Source organism: Populus trichocarpa, chromosome 14, assembly GCF_000002775.5.
Source record: "Populus trichocarpa isolate Nisqually-1 chromosome 14, P.trichocarpa_v4.1, whole genome shotgun sequence".
Classification (NCBI taxonomy): Eukaryota; Viridiplantae; Streptophyta; class Magnoliopsida; order Malpighiales; family Salicaceae; genus Populus; species Populus trichocarpa.
The window spans coordinates 15,860,784-15,869,762 of NC_037298.2; the positions used below are offsets into that span (position 1 = coordinate 15,860,784).

The following is an 8,979-nucleotide window of genomic DNA, read 5'->3' on the forward strand; positions in this document are numbered from 1 at the left end:
TTTATTTCAACTAAGCAAAAACTTCTACTATGAAATAATTTTTTTAGCGCAATTTAATTTTAAGTACTTCTCATATATTAATATTTTATCTTTTATAATATTAGGTTAAAAAATAACTTTATACTCATTTAAATCTAATCCAATTTATATAAGGTTGTAGGTTCTTTGAAGTTTTATATTATTTCCAGAGTAAATATTTGTAGTTATTTCATTAATTTATTTTAAAGATAAACATAAATAATAATATAAAAGATAAAAAGTGTATTTTTATGAGCATTGGATCTATTAATATTTCTATAATAATAATAACTACAATAAAACATAGATTTCATACTTTTAAATCTTAGAATTTTTTAATATTTTTTCTTATAAAAATAAAAGGTTGGACCGCGATGTAGAATAAACAACTTAATTAATAATAACTATAATATGACTATATAACTACCAAAATTTTAAAATTCTACTTAAGGTAATTGCATTTGAATTGAATAAGGAGGTGATCATTCCATATTCTACTTCGTTTTTTCTAAATTAAGATTAACCAAAAAAAAGCCCCTCGATAAACTCCCAAGTGAGCAATGAATTAATGAACAGAAAAAATAATAATAAAAAGTTCCCGCTCTAGATATGGGATGGGCGGGCTAAACGAAAAGAATGGATTTTACAATTTTGGAATTAGCAGGAAGAAAGAGTGGAATTCCAAGAAAGCCCTGGAAAATGAAACGATATTTCTTCAACGAGGGGAGTGTGTTACCAGCACAAACAGAAACCCTATTGCCCTCCTCTTCTATATAATGAAAAGGTTTGCCCTAGAGAAACAAAATCAAATCAAATCAAATCTAATCTAATGGAGGGTGGGGCAGAAAAGAAGAGAAGAAGGGAAAGTAAGAAGAAAAAGAAGGATTTCGAGTGTGATGGCAAAGCAGGAGGTGGTCATGGACGGCCGGTAGAAGTCAGTGCTAGTGTGATGGGGTTGTTTTCTGAATTCGCGTTTACAGGTTGTTCAGGGGGACAGGGCAAGCTTCCTCCTCCGCCTCCTCCACTCGACCTTCCATCAAGAAAGTCGAAAGGGAAGAAGAAGCTCAGAAGAAGAAGAGGAAGAGATCGCCCAGGCTCACTGCTGCCCAAATGCGTGATGTGGCATACCTCAGGAGACGACCCAACAACCGTTGGATTCCGCCCAAATCTCCTCACGAGCTTCTTCAAGAGAATCATTACCATGACCCTTGGAGAGTTCTCGTCATTTGTATGCTATTAAACTGCACATCGGGTGGCCAGGTAAGATCCTTACTTGTTTTTATTAATGGAAATCAGCATAGAAAAAGCATAATCCCAAAGAAATTTCTCATTGCAGGTCAGACCAATTTTAAACGACTTCTTCACCCTATGTCCTGATGCAAAGACCACCACTAATGTTGACCAGAACGAGATTGCCCAGCTAACACGCAGTTTAGGTTTCAAAAACACGAGGGCTTGAGAAGATAAAACGCCTTTCTGAGATTTACTTGCAAGAGGACTGGACCCATGTCACCTTTCTGCCTGGTGTTGGAAAGTAGGGAAATTTCTGTTCAGTTCGCTGTCTCCTATAGCTAGTTGCATTGATGGTTTTTCCAAACTGATCTGACTCATTTGAATTTCTTGTCTGATTGTTCAGGTATGCCGCTGATGCATATGCAATATTCTGCACAGGGAGGTGGGACAGGGTGGTGCCAGAGGATCACATGTTGACTAGGTACTGGGAATTCCTTCGCAAGGGTAGATGGATCATAGAATAGATGGATTGTCCCTGTTTTGTATTTTGAAGAGACAGATCACCTGGGGGTTTGTTTTTACTATGTTTATTGTGTCCCTAATACTAGGTCTTTTGATGCCAACTGTGTGGCAAATTAAACCCCCGATCTGTGTCTAGCTTTGAATAGCCATTCAGGTATAACTAACTACTGGAGTAGTATCCCAGCTATGTTTGGACTGAGATAATGTAGGGATTGCCAGCTTGAAAGGAATGATGGATTACTCTTTATGCTGTTTCAGAAACTTCAACAAGTGCACATGCTGTTTTGTAAGGCAGCGTAAGCCTTCGTAATAAGCCTGAAGTCTTTCCCATGCATATGAAGTGCACATGCTGTTTTGTAAGTTTAAAGCTTTCAGTCGCCTGTTGCAAATAAGATCAACAGAACAGAGAAGAAAACGATCCAAATTTAGTTGCTATAAGGTTCTAAATCGAGTTCTTGGCTATCATATTTTTGCTCTAATGATTTCAAAACATAGTAAATTGGCTCGGTCGATGTTTCAAGGAGATCTCCATGCATTTTCATTACTGGTGGAAACATGAAGGAAAAAAACCATATAGTTAGCAGCCACAACATACACCCTTCTGTGTAGCATTGCAGCATACCATGCTCTGAATTCTTTAGGATCAAAAACTTAAAATTGTGCCTCTCTTCACAAAGTTTCATTAACTTGTGATGCTATTATTATCCTAAAAAACAACCTTAAAAGGTAGAGAGGCTTTGTTGCATTCAAATGATCGTTTTAGCCTCCTTTGCAACAGCAGGAACAATCATGTAGACCACCTTAAAAGGTTTTGCCAAGCGCAATATCCTGTGAAAGAAAAAGAATTTTCAAGAATTTTGTAGAATGTGTATCTGGATTAATTATTTGAAATTCTTTTAGAGTATTTTCAAGTAAGAATAATTTTTTTGACTATCCTAATTATTGCAATATTATAATATATTTTATTTATAGCAAGATCTTTTTTTGGATCAAAATGTAAGTATATTAATAGATAAAAAATTTACAGTGTTGGAGAACCAATAAGTTTGTATACAATAATTTACAAAAGTAGGGAAATAGACTCCCTGAAAAAACTTTACATCAAAGCCATAGCTAACAAGTTAAAATTAGCAGATAATGGTTATGTGAGGAACCATAAATTATAAGGTTCCCAACCTAATACAAAGCAAAAGATAATGGTTATGTGAGGAATCATAAATTATAAGGTTCCCAACCTAATACAAAGCAAAAGCCAAGACAAGTAGGCAAGAAGATGCCTTGGGCACCAAATGAAATAGGAAACACAAAGAAAATGCTTTGGGCACCATAAATTACAAGGAGTGACATACATGAGCATCATGCAGCACAACAAAACTTTAAGAGAAGCAGCAACAACCAATACAATCAACTCAGAAGCAGTGATTATATGGACTGCAAATCGAAGAGAAGACAGCATCCCACAATACATAACAACCACCCAATACGGTCAGCTCACAGAAATTTTGAGGATGATTGTGCTTATGAAAGTGCAATATTGTGTAAAATAAAACATGAAATCTCCAAAAAATAGATTCAATCAGTGTGCAGGAGTTTTTAAAAACTCTTTGATTCCTTTCTTCCCATATCAAATAGACAACAATGCTGAGGGAGACCCTTTTCATCCTAGCAATAATGTTTTTCCCCTGATATTAAGGCCCCGAGCAGCACTACTAATGGTGGCCATACCTCTGCAAAGCCGAAGCCAGGATTTCACCTTTGACCACAAGAGGGATGTCCAATTGCAAGCAAAAAAGAGGCGACTATGGCTTTCCTCATGAACCTGCATCAACATCAACAAAGTGCAACCTGTCTCTTGTTCTCAGCCTCTCAAGCAAAGCAAGCCAAAGGATGAAAACTATGCCTTGGTAAACACCAAGGTTCCCAAACAACCTTTACCCATGACACCGGGGTTCCTTTGAATCTCAAAAACTCATAAGCATGACCCGAGAAGTGCTTAGAAATTTTGTCCCAACTTTGCATCATAGAGATTACTTCTGATTGACCCCCATAGTCTGCAAGGAGCTGATCTTGAAGAGTAAAAAGGGACTTCCATAGGGGAGAGGAGGTTCGCTGTAAAAGAACTGATTAGTACTTAAAATGTATTTTTATCAAGGTTTTATATCATCATATTGCACTTAAAGTATCATTAAATTCCCTAACTTAAGCATGTTTTATAATAACAAGTCTGATACTATAAGATATCTTTAATTTATAGTAAATGCTCATTTTGAATGCAGACATATCTCATAATTTAAAGGATTGATTGATGTGTTTAACTATTGAAAGTGAAAAGACAAAAAGAGGGCTAAGCTTAAAGAATAGATGCTGGTTCAATTCAAACTGGAACACCATTCGGTTATTGGATCATAACTGGAGCTGTAGAACTTGGATTTAGGTATGGTTTACATGGATGAAAAGCTACGACATGGGCCTAAAACAACCGTTTTCAAGTTCAAATTATAGCAACAAAAGAGAAGTCAGAATCTGTCCTGCAGCCCAGACACTGTTTAGTGTTCAGCCCATATCTCAAGTTCTAGAAGTCCAAATGAGCTCATTTTTGTTTTGTTGGAAAGATGAGATAAAATTCCCAGAACTTTCATGAAGACTATCTGTTCAAATTATGATGTTAGCAATGATTTTTTGTACAGACAAGAAGATAATGGTTGTCACCAAGTCAAGAGGTGGCCACCCACTCAATAATTAGTCATCAAATCAATAGTTCTGAATTTTAGCCTATAAAAAAAGCATTTTCCATACATTGAGACATCTTGATTTTTAGATCAAGATCATACTCTTTATTTCTTGCTTTATATTTTTGTAATGTTTAAGTTTTATTTTATGTTATATTTTCCTTAATCTCTTGTTTATGCTTTTCATTTCCTTTACTATACTTATTTTGCAGACAACTTAAATACACGACGGGGTATTGTAAGTGGCAGAGTAGCCTTGTTGCCATGATCCACTAAGATTCAGCCCCATGTCGCTCCAATTTGTCAACCCCTAGCCCCTTCAAGGGCAAGACGTCGCGGAGGCTGGGATGCGATCGGGCATTGTTCCTGGGATCTCGGGGCTCGAATGCGCGGGGTGGGAGCAAGAGGAGGGCGGTGCATAAGGAAATGGAGTCCCAGAGAAGGCAAGGGGTGGCGAGGCTTGTACTGGCGAGACTCCCGGAGTTCGAGCCCGAGAGCAGCGTGGACCAGGGCATGCCACATCATTGCGTCCATGTAGTATTCACTTATTCAGAAGAAGAGATCTCTTCCTCCGCAGCTAGCCAGAAATGCTCCTAGGGGTGGCCAGGTGTGATAGCTCTGCGGATCGCGCCATTCAAACCATTGCCCTATTATCGACTACAACTGTTGATGGCAGGATTAGAGGCCTGCCAGGTGGTGGGGTGGCGAAGACTGTGAAAGCAAGAGTTTTTTCGAGGCTGGCGGGAAAAAGGCTCCTCGGGTGGCCGGGTGCGATGACCCGGCACGTCATTCAATTCTCTTCCCTATCAACTTATCTCCTGATGGCGGGATTAGAGGCCTACTATTACAGGGTTAAATTTGCCAGGGGATACACTGACAAAATAGTGCTGGTTTAGACACGGTGGGCAGTGTTGGAATCGGCAGTGTCGACGAAATCGGTAAAGTTGATAGGATAGGCAGCAGGTACTGATGATGAGTCTGGACGGACTGGATAGTCTAAGGCTTGACAAAAAAGGACTGTTGGTTTCGACATTGGGGCAGTGGCAGCCATGCTAACAGTGGGAAAAATCAGCAGCGCAGATTTGTGCAGTTGTAGGTTTGCCAGGGAAAATCGGCACCGCAAATTGTTTGACGGACATGGGCTTGACACTGGACTGTTCAGGCCAAGCAAGAAAATTTGTCAAAGGGTAGGCTGACGAAAACAGGGGCTGTTATGGATAGTGGCAGCGCAAACATTGGCAGCCTACACGCATATGTGAATTTGGCAGCGCGCAAGAGCTTGTGCAAGTTATGGGTTTGACTTGGCATGATCTGAAACTTGGACAAGGGATTGTCGACAATGGATGAGGCAGCGGGCGGCCTGTCGTGCGTCGCGCATGGGGGCCTTCCATGAAGACAGCCCTCGCGGGATCGACAGCGCCAGCCAGCGTCCCCGCTGCGCACTACGTTCGCATGGTTACGGGGCTGGGAGGAAATGGAGGAGGGTTTTGAGGGCTTCCCCAACCCGGAAAATTCCTAAGATTTTTTCAAAAATCAACCGACCCGCATGAAGGCTAAATGTGGAAAGTTGCGCGGAAAATAATTTTTAAATTATTTTTAGAGTGGGGTGACAATTGGGACCTAGTAGTGTCTACCCTTGCTAGAGTTGAAATTCTACCTTTTGCTCTTCAAGGGGCTTCTCGGTTTGGCCACTAGGCAGCGTCCCAAAGAGACAGCACGCGCTGGGGACTGAGGGCCCTAGGCCCTTGGGCGACTGGGCGCGCGCGCGATCCCGAAGCCCACACAACCATGCCACGCTGCGTGACGTGGGGACAACCCCCGCTGGCTTGGTCTCTTGCTCGAGGGGGGCAGCCATGGGGCCTTGGCCCCCTGCGTGGGAGAGGCTAGGAGCAGCTGGGCTAGCCTGCGACATGCGAGCTGCTGGGGTTCTCACATTCCGCCAAGAAAACATCGTGCTTTCCACATGAAATCAACCCTGTAAAATCAGCCATATTTTTATGAGGCTGCCCACTGAATTTGGGTTCATTCCAGGTCGATTCCTATTTTTGTGGATTTCCTTGATTTTTAATTGTTGCAAAATAAAAAAAAATACTTCCTGACCTCGAAAAATTCTGGGATTGTTTCTAGAGGTAGATTGGATTTTTTCCAACCTCTGTGCAAAATTTCAGCTCACAATACCAAGAAATGAATTTTTTTAGAGGGGGGTAACAACTGGGACCTAGAAGTGTCTACCCTTGCTAGAGCTATGATAACACTTATTGCTCTTTAGGGGGGTGCCCCTTGACTGGCCATGAGGCGCGCTGGCCTGGCACCTATAGGCTTGCTGCGGGGACTTTGCGAACTGTTCCTACACTCAAACTAAAGTGGGGGGCCTCATGGCCCAAAGTATTGCCGGCATCGATGACCCGTTTTCCATCTGGTGACGACCTAATTCCGGCCACCGTCTTGGGGACCCGCTCCAAGCTGTTGGGCACATTGGAGCTGCTTCTCTACTGCGTGGGCGTGACATTCATTTGTTGTGCTCATGCCAATGTGATGGCAGCTACTGCACGCCCATCTGCTTGGTGCGACGTCAAGGCGGCTGTGGCTGTTGCCCGTGCTCGCAAGTTGAAGGCCTGGCCGATGTGTTTGGTGTGGACCACCGAGCTCAGGAATTACAGAAGAGCTCTACACTGGCATGAGTGTGGCATTGAATTACTGTTGCGCGCGCCCATGTGTTGGCTCTCCTCGCCATCCCTGACCTCGTGGCGTGACGTGCTCACTGCCGAGGCTCGGCCTCCATCTTCTAAGCTGAGGTAGACACCCCCCCACATGATTGTCCCCGTCATATCCCTCTGTGGCATGTTGCTTGTCGCTTCAAGATCCTTCGTGTTCGGCGGTGCAGGCACGATCTCGCTCGGGTGTTTCCACTTGCTCTCGTGATCGTGGTTTGCTCGTCAAGATTATTGTTGCGTGTACGCGGTGGTGCATGAGCGGTAATCAGGCTGTCAGTGTCGACAAGCTCCGTGCTGGTGCATCGAACTGTCAGCCCGCTGCCCCCATCACTTTCAGCCCAAGGCCCTAGGTGCCTTGCGGCGAGGCGGGGTTCATGTGTTGTGTACCCACATCGGTGGAATTCGAATGTGAAGCTGTCCCTTTCCACCTCGCGCCTCACACAGGGCGCGAAGTGAACCTAGCAGCGACGCGTGTTCTAGTCGAGTGAACTCCCACCGAATTGGCCCATGCGTGATCACTCATGCTTTCAGATGTAAAATGCGATGCCGACGCAGGGGCCTCCGCCCCTTCGACCGCCCTGTTTGAGCTGCTCGTGCTCGATAAGAATGACTTCCTCGCCTGTCTCGGCCCCTTGTCTCATTGGCGTCGGGGATAGTGCGAGTCGTGGTGTCGCCAAGGAATGCTACTTTGTTGATATTGCCAGTAGTCATATGCTTGTCTCAAAGATTAAGCCATGCATGTGTAAGTATGAACTAATTCAGACTTTGAAAATGCGAATGGCTCATTAAATCAGTTATAGTTTGTTTGATGGTATTTGCTACTCGGATAACTGAGTAATTCTAGAGCTAATACGTGCAACAAACCTTGACTTCTGAAAGGGACGCATTTATTAGATAAAAGGTCGACGTGGGCTCTGATCGTTGCTCTGATGATTCATGATAACTCGACGGATCGCACGACCATCGTGTTGGCGACGCATCATTCAAATTTTTGCCTTATCAACTTTCGATGGTAAGATAGAGGCCTACCATGGTGGTGACAGCTGATGGAGAATTAGGGTTCGATTTCGGAGAGGAGCCTCAAAAACGGCTACCACATCTAAGGAAGGCAGCAGGAGCGCAAATTACCCAATCTTGACACGGGGAGGTAGTGTCAATAAATAACATTATCGGGCTCTTCGAGTCTAGTAATTGGAATGAGTACAATCTAAATCCCTTAGCGAGGATCCATTGGAGGGCAAGTCTGGTGCCAACAGCCGCGTTAATTCCAGCTCTAATAGTGTATATTTAAGTTGTTGCAATTAAAAAGCTCGTAGTTGGACTTTGGGTTGGGTCGGCCGGTACGCCTCAGGTGTGCACCGGTCGCCTTGTCCCTTCTACTAGCGATGCGCTCCTGGCCTTAATTGGCTGGGTCGTGCCTCCGATGCTCTTATTTTGAAGAGATTAGAGTGCTCAAAGCAAACCTATGCTCTGGATACATTAGCATGGGATAACATCATAGGATTTCGATCCTATTGTGTTGGCATTCAGGATCAGAGTAATGATTAACAGGGACAGTCGGGGGCATTCATATTTCATAGTCAGAGGTGAAATTCTTGGATTTATGAAAGACGAACAACTGCGAAAGCATTTGCCAATAATGTTTTCATTAATCAAGAACAAAAGTTGGGGACTCGAAGACGATCATATACCATCCTAGTCTCAACCATAAACGATGCCGACCAGGGATTGGCGGATGTTGCTTCTAGGAGTCCGCCAGCACC

At 43.2% G+C, this 8,979-nt stretch overlaps 1 protein-coding gene across 1 annotated transcript; it reads left to right on the forward strand.

Annotated features, from left to right (window-relative positions):
- Nucleotides 1-705: 705 nt before the first annotated feature.
- LOC18105441 (methyl-CpG-binding domain protein 4-like protein) lies at nt 706-2,018 on the forward strand. Its single transcript, XM_024584814.2, is given in 4 exon segments — nt 706-1,278; nt 1,355-1,474; nt 1,476-1,552; nt 1,655-2,018. Coding segments are annotated over 4 exon segments (468 nt in total). The 5' UTR covers nt 706-1,128; the 3' UTR covers nt 1,776-2,018.
- Nucleotides 2,019-8,979: the final 6,961 nt, after the last annotated feature.